This window comes from Marmota monax, unplaced genomic scaffold (assembly GCF_021218885.2).
Source record: "Marmota monax isolate L192 unplaced genomic scaffold, Marmota_monax_Labrador192_F-V1.1 WCK01_AAM20220418_F8-fsc00014, whole genome shotgun sequence".
NCBI classification, from domain to species: Eukaryota; Metazoa; Chordata; class Mammalia; order Rodentia; family Sciuridae; genus Marmota; species Marmota monax.
In genome coordinates this window covers 37,866,155-37,890,867 of record NW_026695222.1, presented here as the reverse complement: position 1 = coordinate 37,890,867, position 24,713 = coordinate 37,866,155, and the positions used below count along the sequence as shown (strand labels likewise).

General features: G+C 50.7%; 2 protein-coding genes across 5 annotated transcripts in view; one reads left to right on the top strand and one right to left on the bottom strand.

The window, feature by feature from the left end:
- Nucleotides 1–368: 368 nt before the first annotated feature.
- Tcfl5 (transcription factor like 5) lies at nt 369–18,453 on the top strand. Of its 4 annotated transcripts, none has more exons than XM_046433432.1 (6): nt 369–979; nt 1,854–2,037; nt 2,295–2,457; nt 3,992–4,235; nt 6,369–6,510; nt 17,690–18,453. In XM_046433432.1, the coding sequence occupies exons 1-6, from the start codon at nt 369–371 to the stop codon at nt 17,810–17,812; spliced, it is 1,467 nt and encodes a 488-aa protein (XP_046289388.1). In that variant the 3' UTR covers nt 17,813–18,453. The 4 variants fall into 4 exon arrangements, with proteins under 4 accessions (XP_046289388.1, XP_046289387.1, XP_058431440.1 ...); XM_046433431.1 differs by having other exon boundaries at nt 3,989–4,235; XM_058575457.1 differs by lacking the exon at nt 17,690–18,453 and adding an exon at nt 11,437–11,640 and having other exon boundaries at nt 3,989–4,235.
- The window catches only part of Col9a3 (collagen type IX alpha 3 chain), a 21,320-nt gene continuing 14,810 nt past the window's right edge, over nt 18,204–24,713 (bottom strand). Inside the window, exons 27-32 of the mRNA XM_046433429.1 lie at nt 24,187–24,219; nt 23,849–23,995; nt 23,656–23,710; nt 23,036–23,218; nt 20,553–20,630; nt 18,204–19,198 (exon numbers count right to left, since the gene is read on the bottom strand). Of these exons, the coding sequence (XP_046289385.1) occupies nt 19,008–19,198; nt 20,553–20,630; nt 23,036–23,218; nt 23,656–23,710; nt 23,849–23,995; nt 24,187–24,219 (687 nt within the window). The 3' untranslated portion in view covers nt 18,204–19,007. The remainder of the gene's footprint in view (nt 19,199–20,552; nt 20,631–23,035; nt 23,219–23,655; nt 23,711–23,848; nt 23,996–24,186; nt 24,220–24,713) is intronic.

Sequence of the window (24,713 nt, the reverse complement as noted above, 5' to 3'; positions counted from 1 at the left end):
CAGCCGGGACTTCGCATGGCTGGGAGTGAGGCTTCGCGGCATCCTTCCGGCGCGGCGGGAGCGGGGGCGTGGCCGAGCGGGGGCGTGGCCGCGTCCCGCGCGCACGCGGCGGCCGTCCCGTCGCGGGGGGCGGTTGGGCCGGGGCGCGGCGGGCGGCGGGTAACGGAGGGGCGTGGCCCTGAGGGGGTGGGGTTACCGTTGCGGGGCGGGGCGGCGCAGGCGCGCTGCGCGGTGCTCAGCGGTTTCCCTCCCCCAACGGCGCGCCCGCGGTGGCCGGCGCGGCGTCCTGCTCGGGCCGCGTCCCCGCCTCGCCGCCCGCGTCGCCGCCCCCGCGCCCGCGCTCCGCCGTTGGGCCGCGCCGCGCCGGCATGTCGGGCCCCGGGCCGCGGGAGCCGCCGCCTGAGGCGGGCGCGGCGGGCGGCGAGGCGGGCCCCGAGGGCGCGGGCGGCGGGGACGCGGCGCTGGGCGAGTCGGGGCTGAGCTTCACGACCACGGACCTGAGCCTGGTGGAGATGACGGAGGTGGAGTACACGCAGCTGCAGCACATCCTCTACTCGCACATGGAGGCGGCCGACGGCGAGCTCGAGGCGCGCCTCGGCTCGGCGCTGCTGGCCGGCCCGGGCGCGGGCGCGGCGGGCGCGCTGGCCCCGGCGCCGCCCTTGTACCCGGTGCTCTGCCCGCCGCTGGCGGCCGACGCGCCCTGCCTGGGCCACGTCGACTTCCAGGAGCTGCGCATGATGCTGCTGGGCGAGGCGGGCGCGGCCGAGAAGACGCCGGGCGGCGCGGACGGGGCGCGGGCGCGGGCCGACGGCGCGGCCAAGGAGGGCGCGGGCGCCGCGGGGCCCGAGGGCGCGCCCGAGGCCCGGGCCAAGCCTGCCGTGCGCGTCCGCCTGGAGGACCGCTTCAACAGCATCCCGGCTGAGCCACCGCCAGCGCCGCGCGGCCCCGAGCCCCCCGAGCCCGGCGTGGCGCTCAACAAGTGCGTGCAGGGCGTCGGGCCGCCTGCGGGGACTGGGTGGAGACGGGGTGGGGGTCCGCCGCTCCGCCTGTGGGGCTGGGTGGAGAGGCGCGGGCGCAGTCCCGCCACCTGCGGGGTGCCGGAAGGGACCCCCAGCTCACCTTCTGTCTGGGTGAAGGAGAGGGCTCAGCCCCCACCACACACGCACCAGGGGTCAGCCTGGCCACACGCAGGGTTTGGGTAGAGGGGAGTGTGTGTCAGCGGGACTACAGTTGGCCCTGGGTGGAGGGGAGAGGGGACCTGGCCCACCACCAAGTCTTGGTGTCCTCGTATAAAAGCCACCATCCTGCTCTGACACTGTCTCGAGCAGGCAGATCCATGTGTGGGGTGACCTGAAAGGCCCTCTCTGTGCAGGCGCTGAAGTCACAGTTCCAGGTGGCACCTGGAAGAGTTGGGACTATGACACAGGTGGCCTTGGGCTTTCTTCCTAGAGAAGCCTTTCTGCCTTCCAGAGAGCTGATCCTGATAGGGCATGTGCAGAGCCATTCAGAGCTTGCAGCTGCAAGACAGAGCCACAGCAGCGTGCCGCCCACTTGGTGACCCACCTTCAGGGGTGGCTGTGGAAAAGAGTGACAGTTCTGTTTTCCTTTGTTCCAAGGCTGTGGTTGGGCCCCTCTAGCCCATCTTTGGCTGACAGATTGATGTGACGGCACAGTCACTCCTTCCAGGAGGAGCTAGCACTGGTTGGTGGTTGTGTGAGGGTGCTGCAGAGCAGGGATCCCGCTCCCAACCAGAGTAAACGTGACTCATTAGTGGGCGAATGGGTGACCTTCATATTTCTGGAGTCTTTCTGCCATTTATTCTCAGGTTTCTGGGCTTTCTTTTGTCTTGGCAGTTTGGTAACTCTTATTCGACATCCATCTGAATTAATGAATGTTCCTCTTCATCAGCAACAAAACAAATGTACAACGTTAGTGAAAAATAAAACCGCTGCAGCAAGTAGTGCTTTGCAGTTCACCTATCCACTGTTCACAAGTGCCTGCTCCACTGGTGGAAATCCCAGCCTTTCACAGACGCAGGTGGGAAGATGACCAGCCCTCTTGTAATAAACAGGCAGATTTAGGTTTCAAGAACTGTTTTGCCTTTCATAGAACTTAATAACTTTTTAAAATGGAGAACGTTTATGTGGTTTGGGGCTGTGTGAAAATCCTCAGTGAAACAGATTCAAGTGGCATGCCCGTGACTTGAGGGTGCTCTGCTGTGTGCGCTTTGCTTGTGCAGTGAAGGGCAGGTTAAGTCCCATGTTCCTAAGACTCCTGTTGTTTCATTTTTTCAGAGTTCTAGCAACTCATGTTCTATATTGGAAGCTGCCAAGCACCAGGACATTGGACTACCCCGAGCATTTTCCTTCTGTTACCAACAGGAGATTGAGTCCACAAAACAGACTTTAGGTAGCAGAAATAAAGCTTTGCCTGAGCAGGTTTGGATTAAAGTGGGAGGTAAGTGATAAAGCAGTAAGCTCTTCCAGCTGTGGGAGGGAGGGAGCTGATTGCATACCCTGGGGACAACCTGTGGGCCCCCCTATCTTCTCACTTTGAATGTTGTTCTGAGTGTCGAACGTTGTGATTGACCTTAGTGTGGAGAACTCTGTTGAGGACTTTAACAGTAAAATGACAGACTTATTCATTATCTTCATTACTGAAAGCATTTTACAGATTATTTTTGTTTCATACACTGTGAGCAGGAGTCTGAAATCTTCTGAAACCTTTGAGGTGTGTAATAGGAGGACACTATAGGTGGGCAGGGACTGGCTAGGAGCCAGAGGCCATAAGGGTCAGAAAGACTCGGAAAGGAGTACATTGCAGAAGGCATAGTTGGTATCCTTAAATGCTCTCAGCTCCTTCCTCTTCGAAGAGAATTATTTCTCATGTGACTCAGGAGGCTAGTACTGCTCTGCTATGTTTTCATGACTAAGCAGGCAGGATGGGGAAGAGTGCTGCTGCTTTCTCCCTGTCCTTTTCCGTGTTAGGACATTGTATGCAACAGCGCATACTGACATTTGTAAGGAGTAAAGATGAACATTGGAATGGTCCTGTGCTGATGGCTAGGTTAAGGAAGGAGTTACCACCAAAGCTTTGGAATATCCCCCTTAAAATGTTCCACCATCAGGAAATTTGTGTGACAGATCCTTCACTTGGCTTTGTGTAGTGTATGGGACTATAGGTCACCACCCCTGCTAAGTGGATTCCTGCTCCTGGTTTGATGGGACCCCGACATCTTTGTGCAGCACATGCCGAAGCATGTAACATGAAGGCTGTGATGCCATTTACTGTGCCTTTTGTGTGAAGAGTCACTGCAGGGTGACGACGTGTTTAATCTTAACCCACCTAACCCACCTTTCTTCTCCTCTGAGTACTGCAGTTAAAATACCAGTTGTCAGAATAATTATATGTAAAGAAAACCTTTTTTGTAGAAAATATTTCTAGCTTTCTTTTCTATTCTGATTTCAGAAAAAGGGAACAGTGTCTTGATTTTGCTATTCATAGATAGCAACACTTGATTAGGGGAATTTTTGCTGGGCTTGGTGGCACATGCATGTCATCCTGTGATTCACGTGATTGATGCAGGAGGATTACAAGTTTGAGGCCAGCCTCAACAACTTAGTGAGACTGTGCCTCAAAATAAAAAGGGCTGGGGATGTGGCTCAGGAATAGTGTGTCCCTGGGTTCAGTGTCCAGTACTGCAAAAAAAGAAAAGGTTTGACAAGGCTGCTTTGGTCATGTTAACACTTGGAGCAGTATTGTATTCCATGGTAGACTCATGCTTCAGTTTTGCATGCAGTGTAGGCTTGGAGCTCAGTGCCAGTGTATGTGGACTCTCTGCTGCCTCAGCTTCTTATGGCTCAGATTGCTGCATATGCAATAGTGTTTATATCTTGGTTTGAAAATGCCAAAAAATATATTCAGCTTAACAGGTACAAGTTAAAAAGAATAAAAAATTAAAATACCACTTTTTCCTTCTTTTGCAAAGAAGAAGCGCTATGTAAACAAGCAATAAATAAGAGGAATCGGAGTAGAATTCGTCAGTTGGACACAAGTGTAGAACGGCGGGCCCTTGGAGAGATTCAGAATGTGGGTGAAGGCTCCACTGCTGCACAGGGTGCCTGGCAGTCCTCGGAGTCCTCGCAGTCTAACGTGGGGGAGCAGGCCCAGAGCGGGCCCCAGGGAGGAAGGTCTCAGCGTCGCGAGAGGCACAACCGGATGGAGCGAGACAGGAGGTATGTGTGCGGTTGGCGGTCAGGTCGACATACACAGTTCTCTAGGACTATCCTGAGGGAGGGCAGGAGCAGGGGTCACATTGATTTTGTTTTGCTCTGATCAGGGTCCCCAGGATCAGCCCAGGTTCAGTGATTCACTGGCATACTCAGGGCTGCGACTCACTCTAAGGAAGGGATTCAGGTACCTGGGAGAAGACTGGGGAGACCAGGTGTGAGCTTCCCAGGTCCCTCCCAGTGCACACTGGGTGCCCGCACTTCCCCAGCGGGTGTGGGCCACACAGTGAGGTTGCCTAGCAGGAGAGGTCATCAGACACAGTGGTTTTGTTGGGGATCCCGCATGCCCTGCCCAGCACATGGAGTCCTCCCAGGGACGCAGGTGCTCAGGGTAAACCATCTCATGAGTAGAGGGTAGGTGCTTCAGGCCACATCTTGTCTGTCCATTAGATCCTGGACACCAGCTGAGGGCCAGCCTCGTCAGCAGGCCCTTCTGAGCAGAGCAGCCAGGCAGGCCCACTCTTGGCACAGTAGGCGGCTTAGTTTTGCATTTTGTTTGGTTCTTTTAAGAATGTTGGGGAAGGAGGAGGTTTAAACTGCTATTTAAATGATCCTACTGAGGGTTTTGTTTGTGTTCTACATAGAATCAAGGTGGTTAATTTTTCTCTGTTATAGGGGGTTTCTTCAGTGTTTCCCTAATCATAATTAATTACTGTGTACCAGTTTTGTTTTAGGATTAGGAAATAAATAACATTGAATGAGACCGATATCAGCCTTAAAGCTGAGGTCCTGAATGTCAGTCTAGGGCAGTTGGTTGTTGCTTTTTTTTTGCAGGAGGCGGGGTGGGGCAGGTGCCAGGGATTGAACTCAGGGGCACTTGATCACTGAGCCACATCCCCAACTCTGTTTTGTATTTTGTAGAGACAGGTTGTCACTGAATTGCTTAGTACCTTGCTTTTGCTGAGGCTGTCTTTGAACTTGCGATCCTCCCCAGCCTCAGCTTCCCAAGCTGCTGGGATTACAGATGTGCACCACGGTGCTGGCTCAATCCATTGCTTCTTGAAGGGATGTGTTGAAGCTGACTTGATCCCTCCCTTGCACATGTGTGCACACACTGAGGGACCTCCCTGAACTTGCTGTGGGTTGTGAAGGGCCTCTGCACTCTGCCTGCCTGGACATTTGTTTAAGAACATTTTTCTAATGCCTGTGACAGTTTGAAAGTGTGAATTTTCACTGCAGCACTTGGAAGTTTACCGACCTGCTACAAGTTCTTTATCTCTTCTCTGGAGTTTCTCACCTATAAAAGGAATGTTATCTACTGCATAGACTTGATTAGAATTAAATGAGCAGATGGCTGAAGAGTTCTTGGCCCTGTGCCTGGAAGACAGGGAGCGGCTGGTGCATGCCTGCTCTTTCCTCTGGTGCAGTTATTAGTACAATTCTAGTGCACAGGTGTTCCAGTGCCTGGTGATTGCCACATTGCTGAGTGCCCAGTGTCACCTCATTTAGGACTTTGCTAGATGTAAGAAATAAAGGTTTAAAACTATATAATAGTAAGACTCAAGCTATGATTTAAATTCTCTCTAAAAAGGGTGAGGTTTCAGGAGACTGACAGCGCAGTCTGATTCATTTGTCAGGGCCCCTCAAGGTGTCTGGCACTCCACGTTCCCATCGTGTCTCTTGGCTCATGGACAGCAGGGTGTAATAGTCCTGACCAGAGGAGTGATCTGCCTGGAGAAAGCACACACAGTTTTGCTTCCAGGGTTAGGAAATTTGATGCCATCCCTGGTCTAGAGACTTGGACCTTAGGAGTTTATCAAACTGCTGCAAGTTCTTTATCTTTTCTCTGGAGTTTCTCGCCTACAAAAGGGATGTTATCTCCTCCAAAGACTTGATCATAATTAAGTGAGCAGAAAACTGTGCCGGGACTGGACTCCGCTAGGGTGTCATGGGTGCAGCAGCCTCTATTCGGGAGTGTGGCGGCACAGTAGTGCAGGCTTCCCAGGGGCTTCCTGGGGCGCAGGGTGCCTCTGCAGCACTCGGAGGCCAGCTCCGGGAGCTCTGGCTCCTTTTAGCAAGATGACGAACTTCCCGTTGCTTGCTGCTTTGCCAGCTGACTCCTCTGGGTTTTGACTGCAGGCGCAGAATCCGCATTTGCTGTGATGAGCTGAATCTTTTAGTTCCGTTCTGCAACGCGGAGACGGATAAGGCAACGACTCTCCAGTGGACCACAGCATTCCTGAAGTACATTCAGGAAAGACATGGGGACTCTCTTAAAAAGGTCAGTGTTTAAGTAGGCCAGGTAGATTTTTAGGATTTTGTAAGTTTACTTATCAGTGTTCCAATTTGTCCTCTTTTTCCAAGGAAAACTCAAACTGCCCTTTGTTTCCTGGAATCTATTGTCACATACCAAGTCCGATATGAACGAAGCTCTGCTCATTAATGATGTAACTTTTCATTTACTAAAGTAATGATCCAGCCTAGATTCATCTGTGGGATGCCGTGCCCGTTGTCCGATAGCAGGGTGAGCACTGCTGCGCACCGTGCATTGCACAGTGGTCTGAGGGGCTCATGGGGCGTGATTTCTGCCCTCAGAAAGCCTGGTGAAGGGGATGGAAGCAGAGTAGCACAGGAGCAGAGCAGAAAGGCAGAAATGGGTGTCCCATAAGTGGCTTGGGCCTCAGTTACTTCCATAGGGCAGAGGGTGACCAGGGGAACCAGGGTTTGCCCTACACTCCTGGCTTCCTGGGGGGCTGCTGGCTGCCTGGGCCCCATCTGTGCAGCTGTAGGCTGTGATGGCTGGTGAGCCTGCTCGGTTCTGCTGGAACTGAATGCCTGGTTGGAGTGAGTTCAGTCAGCCCCTGGGGCTGCAGAGGGAGAAGGGGCACTCAGTAGTTGGTTTGAGCTGTGGGGTGCTAGCCTCGGAATTTTGTTGGTCAGCACCTGGCTCTGTCCTCCCAGGAGTGACCAGGCAGTGCAGTACATAAACCCTCAGCATCCTGATTTTATCTCTCCCAAGCTGTTGGGCAGTTGCTGCTGTTGACCCAGCAGGAGTCTGCTTGGAGGCGGGGCTAAGATGGGTGCGGCAAACCTGGAACCTTCTCAGAAAGGGCTCCCGCCCATGGCCAAGCTGCACTGAGCTGGGCTACCTCTCTGGGCCTCGCAGCAGGGCCTGTTATTTTCCTTTTCCTGGTCTGTGACCACGTGACATTTACACCATGCAAATTAGCTAATTTTGTGAGTCCCTTCCTTTGACAATACATTTAATTGCATTTTAAAGCAATATTATGTCAAATTTATTCTAATTGGATCATTTATGGTAATTGATAATGTAGCTTTTTAACATTATTTGTTAGTGGTAGACTGTGGTTTGTTTCAATAAAATAAAGCTTTAATATTTTTTAAAATGACTTAGTGTTTGCCTCTGTGTACCTATTTGTAGTCACTTATTGATATAATTCAAATACAATGAATATGTTTATAATTTGGGGAATAAAACATTTTTTAACTGTATAATCAAAGACTAGATTGCGAACTTATGGATATTATATTTTGTATAATATGTTTTCTGGATACTTCTGTAGTGGAGTCCTATTGAATGTGTGGGTTGCTTCTGGGTCACATAGAACAGGTGGGAGGCGGTCAGTCTGGGTTGCTGGCCAGCCTAGCTCAGGCACTGGCTCACTTCCACGGTAGCTGCTCCTCTTACCTGCATGCATACTTTTGTTCTTACAGTTGCAGTAACGAGAGTTCTAAGTGGGTTTTCTAAGTTATCTTAGTACACACTTCACTCAACGAGTCTTTCCCACTATAACCAGGTACCTGCTCCAGATTCTGGGGTGCCTTGCATAAAACAGCACCCACCTACTGGCAAGGAGGGGGACTTCAACACCTGCACCTGTGGACAGTGTTGGGTCCTGCCATGGGTGGGAGCCCTGCTGTGGCCCACCCCTACTGTGGGCCAGTGTAATAGCAGAGGGCTTCTTTAGATTGGGTGGTCACCGACGGCATCTGTATGCATGCAGATGCCAAGGAGGAGCGGGAAGCCCTGAGCCAGGGAGCTGTGGATCTCTGGGTCTTTGGGCAGGGTCACACACTGTGGTTAAGAGTGTTGCCTGCAGCCACATTGGGGTCCTGAGCATGTGGCAGGCAGGCCAGGGCCTGGTGGGCCTGGGTATTCTGAGGTCTCAGGAGCCCCTGGAAGGCTTTAGGTCTGGGAGGGACATGACATTTTACAATCATCACTTGGTGCTCCAGAAGGGGTGGGGTGGGGTGGGTGGGAAGGAGCACAGACTGCTAGGAGGCCACCGAGGTGCTCTGGGGAGAGGTGGGCTCAGCCTGGGCTCGTGCTGCCCTGGGAAGCCTGTCAGGAATGCCTGGCCTGGCTTCATCCAGTGGTGGGGGGAGATGGTGTGGGTGGGCTCAGCGTCTGGCCTGGACCTGCTGAGTGTTCAGTGCCTGGAAGGCCCCAGGTAGAGTGTCCAGGAGATGTTGCTAAGTGAGTCTGGGGCACAGATGGGGATTCCCTTTGTGTTAGCTCGATGAGCTCATGTAGCATGACGAATGCCTGTGCGCCCACCTCCTCATCGCAGCCGTTAACACAAACGTATTTACTCCACACACACCATTCAGAGATAATTACAAACATGAACCTTCATCTTGAAATATTTCTACACACAACTCAAAGGTAGCCACCCCCACCCCCATCACCCCCACCACCCCCATCACCCCCATCACCCCCATGACCTGAGCCGTTATTGGCCCACAGAGCTGATGGCAACGCTCATTTGCTTGGATATGCAGTCCCTATTCACATTTTCCCAAAATAGTTTTGTTTTTTGGTACCCGGGATTGAACCCAGTGGTGCTCTGCCACTGAGCAACATCCCCAGCCCTTTTTATTTTGAGACAGGGTCTCACTAAGTTACTGAGGCTGGTGATGAAGTTGTGATCCTCCTTCCTCAGCCTCCCACTGCAGGCTTTGTGCCATTACACCCAGCTCCAAACTATTCTCTTTTTTTGTTGTTCAAAATATTTACTTTTTAGTTTTTAGGTGGACATAATATCTTTATTTTTATGTGGTACTGAGGATTGAACCCAGGTCCTCAGGCATGCTAGGCAAGCACTCTACCACCGAACCACAACCATAGCCCTCCAAACTATTCTTTTTTTTTTTTTTTAATATTTTATTTATTTTTTTATTTCTCGGCGGACACAACATCTTTGTTTGTATGTGGTGCTGAGGATCGAACCCGGGCCGCACGCATGCCAGGCGAGCGCGCGACCGCTTGAGCCACATCCCCAGCCCTCCAAACTATTCTTAAAACCGCCTTTGTAGCTGTGTTTTTCCCCCCCAGTCCAGCATCCAGCCATGGATTATATGTTGCATTTGATTGTGTTTTTCAGTCTGTAAGCTACAGCAGTTCCACTGCACCCACGGTTGTCTATCACGGCATTGAGGTTTTGAAGACATCAGGCCAGTTATCTGTAGTGCCCCACCTTCTGGATTTGTACCACTTATGGTAATCTTTAGTTATGGTGTAATTTCAAATGTACAGGAAAATCCCAAGAACAGTACAAAGAGCCCCACATGTACCTGCCCAGGTCTCCCTGAGCCCCCACTCGCCCTGCGCCCCATGTTCTCTCTCCAGTCTCTGTGGCTTTCTGAATGGTTGGATGGTGAGTCAAGACACCACGCCTCCCACACCCCACACTTCACTGTGTGCCTTTCCAGAAGAGGGGTGTCACCTTATGTAGCCAGAACACTGTGGTCGCAGTCGGAAGGTTTAACACCAGCGAGCATTGGAGCCCTGTTCCACCAGAGTCCTCATGGCTTTTCCCCAGTCAGAGTCCTCGGCTGGTGACAGTGGTGGTGAAAGGCGGTTCTAGATTCCTGGCAGAGGCCATCGCCCCCTCTCCCCTCAGCCCTCTTTCTTCCTGTTTCCACGGCAGCTCTGCTTCCTCTCCACCTCCCTTTGTCACCGAGGCTGCACCTTACCTGCTTTCTCCCTCTGGCCACCTGGGGCTGCCACTTCCCTTCCTCCCACTTCCCCTGTGGATGGCTTCTGCTTCTCCCATTGTCCCCTGTCAGCACTTGCCTGTTTCTTTGCCTTCCTTTGTTGCCACCTCAAAGGTACAGTCTGTACCCTCTTCCTGTCCCCAGACCTACTCCCAGCAGCCTGACGGCTGTTCCCTATGCTGTTCAGCCAGAGATGGGCCCATGGCTGGCCTTACAGACACCCCTTTGCTTTCAGCACCCACTTCTAAGACATTGGTTTAGAAGTAGGTGTTGGCTTCCTCTCTGGGCCTGCCTTCTCTTCTCCCTGACTTCTCATTGATGGGGTGTCCTTGGCTTGCCTGGGGCCCAGGACTAGAGCAGCCAAGGGAGCAGAGAGTCTCCCTTTCAGTGTGCAGCACCCATTGGTCTCTGTGGTCAGTGGGCTGCCTCCCCTACTACATGGCCCATGTCTCCGCAAGCCCAGAGCCCCTGCTGCAGATTCTCCAGTCAGGACCCTGGCCTTCCACTCCCAGGCCACGGGATGAGTTGCTGTCTTGGTGGGCACAGAACAAGGAGACCCTCCTTGCAGAGACCTGTGCCTGGTCCTGCTGAACACCATCTCACCTTGCAGAGCCTCCTGAGGTCTGTGTGCTGCTAACAGTGTCCACCTGACAGCACTGCTTGTCGAGCCCCTGGTCAGCTGAAACTCCTCTCACTTTGCACCCTCCTAGGTGCCATCCTCGTGGACAGACCTTTAATTATGTGAACGATGGAGTATGTGTATCATTTAAGTACATCCTTTATGATCTTGCCCACATAAAGTCCCTTCTGCAAGAGACCCAAACCAGATAAGTAATAGTCAACCAGCGTGTGCCACCCCCAGGTCATGGGGTTGCTGTGAACTACCCCTGTGCTGGATGCCAGGGGAAGGCGGCACCCACACAGCTGCTGCTGCTTTCAAGGAAGTCCAGGGGCCCATCTGGAGCCCATGGAGCAAATCCAGAGCCACAACTCCCCCAAGTGGAGGAGCAGGCCAGCAGCACACATCTGTGCTCAGGAAGGCAGATAGATGAAGTGGCCGACAGCTCTTGCCTCAGCTGATGCTGCTGTCAGGGCCATTCCTGCGGCTGTTGGCTGTGGGCCACACTCAAGTTTAATGATTTGGATACTGCGTGACTTAACTACTGCAAGTTTTGAAATGTCTTTGTAGGAGCAGGGTTGGCACATGCAGCCACATGGAAGCCAGAAGATGGGGTCACACTTGCCTGGCTCTTCTGGGAGCTATCTACTTGAATGCCTATATCATGCGGATTTGAATATGCTCTTTGAACATGCTACAAGGAGAGTCCTCAGCTGCCACACACACACCCCCAGCTTCTGCATGGCAGAATGAATCAAAGCTGTGTTGTGACCCGTTGTAAAAATAAAGCATCTTGGGAAAAGTGCCACTGTGCTCTGCGTCCTCCTGAGTGAGCCTGCTGTGCCTTTGCCTTCCGAGCCCCTCCGTCTGCGCCTGTTCTGCATGCTTGCTGTGGCTAGGCTCTGGGCCTTCCTACATGCAGAGCCAGTTCTGGTCTTGTTCCTTCACTCTATTGACCTTTTGTGTGGCATTAGGAGTGATGTTTTTTCCTGTGATAATTTGCTTTTTATTATTTAAAAGCCTTATGTCTGATTTTCCTTTTTTTTTTTTTTTTTTTTGGTGTCTCAAGTTGAAAGTTTGCTTCATTTGTTTTCAATCTTGCTTTCTAATTAATGCATTTAAAGCAAATTTCTGTTTCAGTGCTCTTTCAAAAATATCCTATAGGTTGGAGTAATTTGTATATAATTATAGATATATAAAATTACTTGAGACTCTACACATACAGTCTCTTGAGTAATTTTTGTTTACCTCTTCAGTGTATGAATTCTCTGGAAGTAGATTTCTAATTTTCCACATATGTGGGATCTTTTTTTTCCTCCCAGGTACCAGGGATTGATCCCAGGGCCTCCTACATGGTAGGGAGACGCTCTCCCACTGAGCTACGTCCCAAGCCTTTTCATTTGAGACAGGGTCTCCCTATGTCACCTGGGCTGGCCTGCAGCTTGGGATTCTCCTGCCTGCTCTTCGTGAGTCGCTGGGAGTGCAGACGTGCCACTGTGCCCAGCTGTTTCTGTCTTACTTGTTTCTCACGTTTATTTCTCATGTTGTGCTCAGTAAAGTGGCTCTGTATAAAAGAGTGATTTTAAAAGTCTGTTGAGACTTCCAGTGCGCCCTCTTAATGTAATCGATTTAAGACAGTCGCATTGATGATTAGACAGTGTGCCTTCTCTCTGTGGAGTTCTACATGTTTATCAGACTGCCCTTCGCATGTTGCCCAGGCTGACCTTGAACTCCTGAGCTCAACCAGTCTTCCTGCCTCAGCCTCCTGAGTAGCTGAGAGTGCAGGGCTGCCACTGTGCCAGCTCAGGCTGACATGAGCGAGAGTCACACCTCTTCTGCCATTCTCTTCTGTCAGACCTGTTTCCAGACCAGTGTGGACATTTCCCCTGATTGGATGTGTCAAAGCCCCTGAGTCCTGGGCATTTGCTGAATGTTTACTCAATGTTATCAGGTACATGCAAGGGCCTGCTGTCCTGCTTCCTCTGAGTGGGTTCTTTGTTCACTTTGAGGTATCCTTCTTTGTTTCTTTTAACCCTTCACCTTTAACTCTGGACACAGATTTCACACTTTTCTTTCTCTTAGTAACTTCCTGGTATATTTTCCAAGATATACTTAGAACTATCTTTTTTTTTTCCCCTCTAAGGAATAGTTTTTATCATCAGAATTATAGTTGCAAATCTAATATGAATGTTTACTTTGGTCAGACATCATCTCAAAATATTTTGATAAATTATATAAATCCTTTAAAACTCAGCTGAATAGATGCTGATTGTGCCAGTAATCCACAGCTTTACAAACTGGAGCATGCTGCTCGTTTTACTCCTTCACACTTGGCTCCGGGCCTGCTGGTCCAGGGGCCTTCCAGAGCCCAGCTGAAGTACAGCATAACCACCCTGCCCACTCCAGGATGCAGGCCTCATCACTGGGAGAAAATGGCTAAGAAAATCTCTCAAAGTGCTTTCTTATGTGAGAAATCAGTATTTCCTTCTTTTTGACTCTCATGTAATTATTTTAAAAGATAAATTCTACCTGGCCAAATATAGACAAACAGTTTATATTTCGCTTTAGATGCAGGCTTACAGAAAATGTGGTTCATTGGAGGCATCCCAATGCCTGGTTTCAAGACACGCTGCAGAGCCACAGTAAGCAAAGCCACATAGTACTGGCATAAAAACAAACTCATGGACCAGTGGAGCATAACAGAACCCAGAAGAGAACCCACCCATGTGCAGCCAGCTGAATCTTAACAGCGCCAAAGTTATGCATTGGAGCAAGGACATCTTCCTCAACAAACAGTGCTGGGGACACTGGCCACCACATGGAGGAGATCAGACTTGGCCCCCATCTCTCATCCTGTACAAAAAGCCACTCAAAATGGATCAAAGACGAAGATTCAAAACTCTGCAATTATTAGAAAACAGGAAATACTTTAAGTCAGCTGCATAGGCAGTGACATTCTGAATAGGACCCCAAAAGTACAGGAAACAAAGCAAAAATTGACACAGATGGGATGACAGCAAACTAAAAAGCTTCTGACAGCCAAGGAAACAGTCAACAGGTAAAGAGGCAGCCTACAGGATGGAATATGTCCAGCTCTTCATCCGACAGGGTTAATAGCAGAATATGCAAGGAACTCAAGAAACTTAACAGAAAGTGATTCAACTGAAAAATGGGCAAATTTCTTCTTTTCAAAAGAAGAAATACAAATGGCCAAGAAATATATGAAAAAATGCTCCATGTCACGAGCTATCAGGGAAATGCAAATCAAAACTGTAATAAGATACTATCCCACCTTAGTTAGAATGGCTATTATTAAAAAATAACAAATACTGTCAAGATGTGCAGAAAAAAGAACTTTTATATGCTGTTGGTGGAAATGTGAATTAGTTACAACCACTATGGATAATAGCATGGAGGTTCCTAAAAAATCTAATAAGCTGGGCATGGTGGCACATGCATGTGATCAGTGAGTTGAGAAGGCTGAGGCAGGGGGGTCCTAAGTTCAAGACCAGCTTCAGCAACTTAATGAGACCACCTCAAAAAAAAAAAAAAAAAAAAAAAGGCTGGGTATGCAATTCAGTGGTAGAATGTCCCTGGATTTAATCCGAAGTCTACAACCCCTCAGAAAACAACTTGAAAATAGATCTACCATGTGATCCCGCTGTCCGACTTCTGGGTATATAGTCAAAAGAAATGAAATTAGCATATCGAGGAGATACCTTCACACCCATGTGTATTGTGGCACTGTTCACCATAGCTGAGTTGGAATCAGCCTGGGTGCCCATCAACATGCATGGATAAAGAGAATGTGGTCTATATACACTGTGAAGTATTATTTAGTCATAAAAAAGAATGAACACCTGTCATTTATAGCAAAATGGATGGAAGTGGAGGTTGTTAAGTAAATACCCAGATTCCGAAAGGCAAGTACTGCGGGTTCTCTATATAGAAACTAAACAATTTTGACCTGAAAGTGGAATTACCAGAGATTGGGAAGTGGGTGGGGGGCAGAGGGAGGCTGGACTTGATCAGTGCACACTGAATGCATGTCCTCAAATATCACACTGAACCCCATTAATATGTACAACTAGTACATGTTCATAAAAATAAACTTTTAGGGCTGGGGATATAGCTCAGTTGGTAGAGTGCTTGCCTCACATGCACAAGCCCTGGTTTCAATCCCCAGCACCACAAAAATTAAAAATAAACTTGTGGTTCATCTTAAATTGCATTGTAAAGCCTCTTGAAGTTTTGGGAGAAAATTAGAGTATTTATATGCAAATATGGCTTCTGAGTGTAGGTGATAGTTGCAAATGACAGATTGCTTTGGTCAAATTCACTTGGAGTATGATTAGGTGGAGTGTTAGAACTACTGCAGATGATCCTGAAGCTAAACTGGTGGCAGTGGGGCACCTATGCTGCTTCTCCTCCTGGCCTTGAGTTAAATATAAACTACTATAATTAAGCAAAAAGAGACACAATTTTAAAAAGGCTTGAGTACACGTTTCTCCATAGATGCTCATGTGGATGCCAGTAATTCTGCTCCATCATTAGACAACTGCACATCAGAATCAAAGAGGAGCTTCATCTGGTTGGCTATTATCAATAAGCAGAAAGTAACAAGTGGCGGCAAAAACATGGAAAAATTGGAACCCTGTGCCTTGTTGGGGGCAATGCAAAACAGTGCAGCCACTGTGGAAAAAGAGTATGGTGGCCTCTCAAAAAGTTGAACAGAATACCATATGCTCCCCAAATTGCCAAGTAGAAACTGGAAAGAATTGGAAATGGAACCCAAACTGACAGCTGTCTGTGAACTTCCACAGTGGACTTCTCCCAGAGGCCTCAAGTGGAGCAGTCTGAGTGCCATCAGCAGGTGATGGTGAATGAAGTGTTCTGTGTACACCCAAGCTTGGCCAGCCATTAGGAGTGAAGTCTGACACCTGCTACAACACAGTGCCCTCTTACCAAAGAGTGCAGCTCTCTGGGGACAGGAGCCATGAAGAGGTGGGAAGTAGACTGTGGGTGCCAGGGGGTGGAGGTTAGTGTTTAATTAGGACAGATTCTGTCTGGAATGATGGAAAAAGCCAGTGGTGATCCCTGCAAAATGAGGTGAATGTTCTTGACGCCACAGAACACTTCACATAGTCACAATGGAAACTCTGTATATTTTACCACAATAAAAAACATGACCATCTTGGGGCTGGGTTGTGGCTCAATGACAGAGCACTTGCCTAGCACGTGCGAGGCCCTGGGTTCGATCCTCAGCACCACATAAAATAAATAAAATAAAGGGATTGTGTCCAACTACAATTAAAAAAAAAAAAAGTCCATTCTAATTGAAGCCAAGTTATACTCTATGTATGTATGATATTTCAAAATACACTCTACTGTCATGTAGATCTAAAAAGAACAAATAAAATCAACCTATACTTGAACAGAGTGCTATGCTTTAAAAAAATAAAATGCAAGTTTCCAAGTATGGGGTTGCAGACATAGCTCAGTTGGTAGAGTGCCTGCCTAGCATTTGCAAGGCCCTGAGTTCAATCCCCAGCACCACCAAAAAAAAAAAAAAAATCCAAATATGGGGGCTGGAATGGTGGCTCAGTGGTGGAGCACTCGCCTAGCAGGCACAAGGCACTGGGTTCGATCCTCAGCACCACATAAATGTAAAGTAAAGATATTGTGTCCACCTAAAAAATAAATAGTAAAAAAAATCCAAATATGCACAAAAATGGAGAGAATAGAATTATAAACTCCCAGTCCCTGGAACTCTGTTCCCAGCATGACTTTGCTCACCCATTCTCCCGTCCTCTCGGTCATTTTAAAGCAGTTCCCAACATTGTCTCACAGACTCTCCAAGAAGCAAAGGGCTGTTTAAAATGTAACCCCCCGTCACAGTCACTGTGGAATACTGCCATTCCTTGACACTGTTTCTGCGCAGGTCCTCCTGTCAGCTCACAGATGTCTTTTCAGCTGGTTTATTTGAATTGGGATCCAAATATTCATTTGCTTGACAGCACTTAAATATATTTTAATCTAAAATAGTTTCCAAGCCCTTTCTCTTTGTCTTGCCATTTACTTATTGAAGAGGTGATAATTTGTCCTGTTCTCTGTAAACTTCTGCACATTCTGTATTTTGCGTGTTCATGGTGGTGACTAACATGCTTTGCTGCCTGTGTTTCTTGTAAACTGTGGCAAGGATGGGCTCGGTGGAGTCCAGGCGGAGGCCTGTGGCACTGTCCCGGGGCTCTGTTTTGTGAGGCTGAGAGTGCCCTTGTGCCCAGGTGGGCCATTAGAATTGGGGCCTTTTGAAGAGTGGAGAGCAGCAGGGTGTCAGGAGCAGGGACCACTGCCGCCCTTGCAGGGAACAGCTCCTCATCATACCTCGTACAGAGCCATCTCAGTGACCACACCTAACACCTGCCTGGCCACGGGACGCTCACCAGTGTGTGGGAGGGCAGGGCCTGCCTTTGTTGAACAGTGTAGATGCCACTGCCCAAACACTTCAAGATGGTTAAAGTAGTACGTTGTACGTTAATGTGACTTTTATCACAATAAAACATTATGGCTGCTTTTACAATTTGGTCAGACAGGTTGAGAATTGATTTCGAAAAGCTAAATGAGAATACACGTACAGGGTGACTACTATTGGGGAAAGTGAACCCCTGTTTCTATCACAGGCACCCCTTAAATGGTGACATCTGAAAGCCATGTATTTTGAAGTAGTTTACATAGCTCCTTTTAGGGACCTTTTGTGCCTTTGAAGATAGCACTGTTCACATCTTAAGAATTCAGTACATTAATGATCACTTCTCGACTTTAGGAATTTGAGAGTGTGTTTTGCGGTAAAACTGGCAGAAGGCTAAAGCTGACCAGACCGGACTCCTTGGTGGCCTGTCCTGCACAGGGCAGTCTGCAGAGCAGCCCTGCGATGGAGATCAAGTGACGGACTGAACAGGGACCCTGGGAGTAAACAGCACCTGTTCCACCACCCTGGAGCTCCACCCTGGTCGCCTGACATGAGAAGGACCTGGCTCAAGTTGATGGGACTCCAGTAGGGACTTTGGGAGCACATTTTGTAAAAGTATTTATCTAGAACAAAATACTTCTCCATTAATGTCCTCTTAGACCTTTTGGGGATGAAGACATCTTGATAATGAGTAAGTCATTTTTCAATTATCTGTCTGATTCCATCATGTTTTTTTAACATGATAACTTGAAAAATTAACATCCTTTCTAACTTCTTTAGTCTTAAAAGGTACATTGCTTTTTACTTATTTTATTTACATTTTAAAAATGCCCCCTTAGCAATTGGAAGAAGGTAAATTGTTCTTAACTACTAGTTTGGAAATTTTATTTCATTTGTTATATCATTCCCCCTTGTAATTATTTCCAGTCTCATGTACTCTGTATTGCAAAATACAGTACTATTTTAAAACTTTTGCCAAAAAATTTCCAGAGACTTTCTTTAAAGCTACTTTTTTTCCATAAAAAATAAAACATTTTCTCGGTAGATTGCTTAAATGCCCACATTTTCATATTGCCAGTCATTACTTTGCTTGTAATAAACTGCATGTTTGGAGCGGAGTTTCCAGTGCGTGGCTTTATTTATTACGACAGGTGATCCGATAGACCTTAGCACAGGCACAGGCACCTTCAATAAATACTGTCAGTTGGAGACGCGAGTTTGTACAAAGAAAGCAGGTAAAGCGGATGGACTTGTGTAGAGGGACACAGTACATGGAATTATCTGGTTTTGTTATACCATAACCTGTCACTGATCTGAAGATTGAATACGTCATTTTATTGGGATCGTGTCGGGGTCTTTACGTGGGTGTGATGTAAACAAGTTGCCGAGTGTCTTCTAGCTTGTGGGTCGTAGGCAGGTCTGTACACAGAACCTCACGTCCCTCCAGGCGTGGGCTTCGTGTCCTCCCAGAGGGCGTGTGTCTGAGGTATGCTGTCGCAGGTGGACGGCCCCTGTAAATACTGCAGAGACAGGCCGTGGCCATGTGCCAGCCTCCGAGGCCTCCTGGCTGACAGGCCAGTGGTGCCCGCTGCTCCTGATAGCCAGGCCGCGACCCTGTCAGAGCCTCTTGCTCAAATTGCCACCGACGCTTCTGGTTTCCTCAAGTTCTCCTTCACGAGCTCCGGGCACCTGACTTTTCTCCGCCCCCTCCCAGCATGGCTCCTTGACAGGCTGAGGTGTCACAGATCCCTGGAGTCCCCTGAGCCCCGACTGCGCCAGGAAGGCCCGGATCACCAGGAAGCCCAGGCTCGCCATGAGCACCATCTCGGCCGTCTTTGCTGATGCCAGGCACACCCTGTGGCCCTGGAGACAAGGAGGCCGGAATTAGAGGCCACAGGGCCTGAGGAGAGGCAGTAGTTCACATTTGCTGGCCACACCAGCCCGCCTTTTTGCACTGGTTATCTCCCAACTGTGCGACATCCCAAGGGGAGGACAGCTGGCCAAGAGGCTGGCAGGGCTGCAGGTGGGTGGGAGGGGCAGGTGTAGGGGAGGTGGGGCACAGTCAGCCAGGTGGCGGAGTCTAGGTGGCCCTGAGGGTGCAGCCCGCTCCAGCGTGAAAGGCTCTGCCAGGTGCATGTGAAGAGTGGATTTGGGGTGAGCGAGCGAGGAAGCGGGTGTGGCAGGGAAGGGGCTGGGGTGGCCTGGGGTGGCCTGGGGGGCAGGGGGTGCCCGACAGCCACCTGCAGGTGCTGTGGTGCTGCTTGCAGGTGCTGTCCACCGGGCCACATGTGTGACACTTAAGGCCACACTGGTGCAGGGACACAGGGTGTGCGAGGAGGAGGGGTGTGGCGGCTGCTCTGCCCCCTGAGGTGTCCAGAAGCCTGGTGTCCAGCTCTAGCGGCCCTGCAGGGCTTGTCATGCCCACACTAGGAGGCTGCGAGGGGCTCAGGACATGGGGGCTGGCTGTGGCTGGGGACAGCAACACTGCCTCCCTCATCAGAGTGTCCACTTTGAACATTAAAATGGACGCATTCAATGTACATGTGGGTCAATTAGGAGAAAATTCTGTTTGACCAAAATAGATACTAAATAGCTTTCGTTAGACAGGATTTAACCAAACCTACTTAGCTGAAACGGATAAGGAAGATGTGATGATTGATTGGACTTCTGCATAGTGAAGTGCTCTTTCCCCCGTACTAGCGACTGAACCCAGGGGCATTTTACCACTGAGCTATATTCCCAGCCCTTTTATTTTCTCACTTTGACCCAGGTTCTTGCTAAGTTGCTGAGGTTGCCCTCAGACTGGCCATCCCCTTCCTCCCTCCCATGTAGGGGGTCACAAGCCCCCAGCTGATGCTAAAGTGGTTATTCAGGGAGTTCCTAATCTTGCCTCTAAGAATGCCTTGCCAAGCCAGGCACAGTGGCCAAGCCTGTGATACCTGTGGCTTGGGAGGCTGAGGCAGGAGGATCTTGAATTCAAAGCCAGCCTCAGCAGCTTAGTTAGGCCCTAAGGCAACTTAGCGAGACCCTGATGAGACTCTGCCTCTAAATAAAATATAAAAAAAGGGCTGGGGATGTGGTTTGGTGGTCAAGCACCCCTAGGTCCAATTCCAGATTAAAGAAAAAAACCCACAACATTTCCTTTTAAGAAAATGAGACATGTTCATAACCCCAGTATTCCCCCATGTAAACCCCATGAATGACAGTGGCCTCCTACCTTGGAGCCCCTGGTCTCCGGCAGGCCCGTCCAGCCCTGCACCTGCTGCACCCTTGTCTCCTCTGTCACCCTGGCTTCCTGCGAGGAGGGAGGACATAGGTGCATGGTTAGAACCGCTGCCACAACCACACAGTGACAGTGCTGGACCCCACCTCATCACAAATAGGGGCCACCTTTTACAAGCTTTTTACTGCAGCAGAGCTCTTCAGGGAAGGGCCGGTGTCCCCACCTAGTCTGCGGGCAGCAGGAGCCTCCTGACCTCTGGCAGCCACTCTGATGGCAGCCTGGTTCTGTTTCAGCAGTTGTGTGTTCGTTTGGCAATCGTGGTTTCTGTATGACCTTTGAACCATAAGTGACCTAAGAGTGATCTAAAATGTCCTTAGTTGCCGTACTCAAGTCTTAGGTGTCTGTGTTGGGTCTGTGTGAGCCACGGAGAGAGAGGGATGTGTTAAAACCTGTCATGACAGAGGTGTGTCAACACTGGTCTTGCGGGATCTGGAGCCGGGATGTTGAGGGCACAGTGACCCCAGGAGTCTGCCCTGCAGACTGAACCTCGGTCAGTGCTGCTGCGCCGTGAGGCAGAGGCTTTCCTGTGTGGGTGTGTCCCTGTGCCGACGGTGTCACCACGGCCTCTGTTCAGCTGTGATCTGTGGATGCATCTCAGTGCTGTAGCTGCTGAAGTGGATGAGAAGCCCAGGCAGGCCGGGCGCCATGGCGCAGCCTGTAATCCCAGCGGCTCGGGAGGCTGAGGCAGGAGTCTCGAGTTCAAAGCCAGCCTCAGCAAAATCGAGGCGCTAAGCAACTCAGGGAGACCCTGTCTCTAAATAAAATATAAAATAGGGCTGGGATGTGGCTCAGTGGTCATGTGCCCCTGAGTTCAATCCCTGGTACCCACCTCCCCCAAAAAAGAGAAGCACAGGCAGGACTGGCAGTCGATCCTGAGCCATCACTGCCATCCGGTGGGGGACGGCTCCGTGGCCCTAGAGTTGCAGACTGGCCTCCCTGGCAGGCAGTGGCTCCAGTGGCCTGGATGCTCCAGGAAGCTGTCTGCCTGCTGTGTCCTGGTGGGGTGCTCCCACCCCGCACCCTGCTTGCTGGGAGGGCAGATGGAGGCACAGCCAAGGCCCAGTCCTGAGTGCATGTTGTGAACTGCACAGTGACCTCCGGACATCCCCAGGTCTGCTCTGCCGATGGAGACAGAGACCCCCAGCGCAAGGTGCAGAAGCACACTCTGCAGGGTTTGCCCTCCTTCAGACAGAAACAGGGCTGACCCGGTCCCAGGGACGTCCTGTGATGCCTGCGTCTCTGCGGTGGCCTTTACTTTAATAACACTGCAAACTGCTTTTCTCAGACTCTGTAAAGGTGATTATGTGGTGTTTGGATTTTATTTTCCCAAAACTCTAGAAGAAATTTAGGTCTCTGCTTGGAGAAAATCTTATCTGGTCTGTTTTTAAAGCGTGCAGTTTCTTGTGTGGCACTAGACAGCACAGAAAGCATGAGAAAGTCATGATCTAAGGTGACCAAGGATAGTGGTCTGGGCCAGCAGCAGCATGTGGACAGGTGAACTGACGTGTTTGCCCTCTGTGTTGAGCTTCCTCAGTCTCTAGGGATCCTAACAAGTGAAATGTCACTGCTGACTGGAGGATCTTCCACTTGCTAAAGCATTTACGATGCATCTCGGACGTGTGGAAGGACCTCAAAAAAAATCTCCCTTTGGAACGTCCTGAGCTGTTTCTGAGAAGCAGAGGCGGCTGGTCAGCTGCTGGAATCTGAGCTTCAGACCCTGACTGGCCACAGGCTAGATGCTTCCCATGAGCATTCTAAAATGGAAAGGGCTGTGCTCTTGGTGCCCAGTTCACCTCAGGGCACCCGGCCCCTACTGGGCCAGGCCTCCACTGCCCACATAGGACCTGTGCCTCCTGCCCAAGTTAGGACTTTGACTCTCATGATTCCTGAAGTGGAAGAGTCCTGAATTTTTATTCTCTCCTTTTGCTACAAGACACCTTCCTGTTGGCAGCCTACCTTAAGTTGTGTGCCTCCAGGTATAGGGGGGGCTGCTGTGCATCCGCTCCTCAAACTGCGGTCCACCCCTCCCCACCAAATGTTGTTCAGATGGTATTTGAGAAAAATATCACAATAAGAAAATGTCCTAGTTCCTGCAGGATTGGTGAGGAATTAACTGTGCTGGGCCCTGAAGGGGTGACGGTCCAGCCTCCAGGAGCCACCCTGGAGGACCCACACCTGCTGGCCAACGGCTGGACCTTCTGTGTTCTCACAGCACTCCTAGATAAGCCCTGCTGCTGGGGGCCTGGACGTGCCCGCCAGGCTCTGGGCTGGGTGAGGGGAGCTCAGCCCAGGCGGGCCTGGCCTGGGCTGCCCTTAGGTCCTCCTGTGCCTCCAGAGGGGACGCCTCAGTGTGGAGGGGCAGCTTTCATACTGTCTGGGTTTCCTTATGCAGCTGGGACAGAGAGTCCACTACTCACCTCTGGGTCCAGGGTCTCCCAGCTCCCCAGTGGGACCACGATATCCAGGGGGTCCTCGAGCACCAGGGTGGCCGATGGAGCCGGGAGGACCTGGGGGCCCTGGGGGGCCGGCTGGACCAGGTCGCCCGATGGAGCCTGGTGCTAAAGGCTTCCTCAGGTGCGCTGCTAACTGTGCGATTTGCTCTTTTGGAAGACAGGGACAAGCATCAACTTCAGAAGGATCAGACACGCTCACGGACAGCATGAGGAAGTTTTTGCATATTGACTAAAAGTGGTTTTAACTGTTTTGGGGGACCTTGAGGGCTACATGGGAGAACCCCCCTTCCTTGGAGTGCCTTCAATTCTAAGAATCAGAGAAGCAAAGAACGGCCACTGGGGAGCACCTAGGGAAGTGTCCCTCCAGGGCACAGAGGTTTGTCCACAGCACGCAGCACTCAGCAGACACCTAGGGCATCTCTGTGTGCCACCAGGCCGAGGCTCCCCTAGTATAGAGGCAGGAGCTCAGGTGTGGACACCAAGGATCCAGAGGTGGGGTGGCAGGGGGTGACTGAGGAGCAGCAGGCTGCATGGACCCAGGCTCTGGGACCCAGGGGCAGGGAAGGGGACAGCAGGGGACATACCGCTTATCATTCCCCCACACAGCTCTCTGATGCGTTGCTCACTGGCTTCTTTCCCCTGAAAGTCACCCCCCAGGTCATCAGCAAGGGGCAGCATGCTGGCAGGCCCAGGACCCCACCTGACGTTTAGCAAACACACCATCTAAACCCACTGCCCACTGCCCGCAGCACCAACCGAGAAGAAAGAGCCACGCACCGGAACTCCAGGCTTCCCGGTGATGCCGGGGACACCCTGCACGCCCTGGAAGCCTAGAGGACCTGGGGGCCCAGGCACGCCCTGGACTCCGCTCGTGCCATTGGGTCCTTGGATGCCTTTGGGGCCCAGCTCCCCTCGATCTCCAGCCTGTAGAGAAGCAGGACAAAGAGGGCTGGACCACACCTGGCCCATGGCCAGGAGCTGCCACCCCAGCGGCTCGGAGCAGGGAGCATTTTCCCATCTCACATCTGGGCAGCACCCTGCGGGGCCAGCAGTGCCGAGGCGGGTGGGCTTGCGGGCTCCCGGGACCTGCCGTGGGAATGCCTGCGGGCACTCACCTCTCCTTTAGGTCCAAGGGGGCCGCTGGGACCCTGCAGAGAGACCATGGTCAGTGAGTGGGAAGTGACTGCCGAGGAACCCGTCTGGCACCTTATTATTATTTTTTAAATATTTATTTTTTAGCTATAAGTGGACACAATACCTTTTTATTTCGTTTTTATGTGGTGCTGAGGATTGAACCCAGTGCCTCACATGTGCCAGGCCAGCGCTCTACCTCTGAGCCCCAGCCCCAGCCCCTGGACATTTAAGAGTCGAGGAAAAAATTAAAAATCATCTACAACCCATCAAAATATTATTGACAGGTTTCTTCCCTTCTAACTTAACTTTTTTTGGCTGGGGATAGAACCCAGGGGAGCTCTGCCATTGAGGTACATCCCTGGACCTTTTTATTTTTCATTTTGAGACAGGGCCTCACTAAGTAGCTGAGGCTGGCCGGGAGCTTGTGGTTGTCCTTCCTCAGCCTCAGACCTGCGGGGATCATGGGGTGGTCACGGGGCCAGCCCCCTTTGATTTTCTGCGTGTGCTT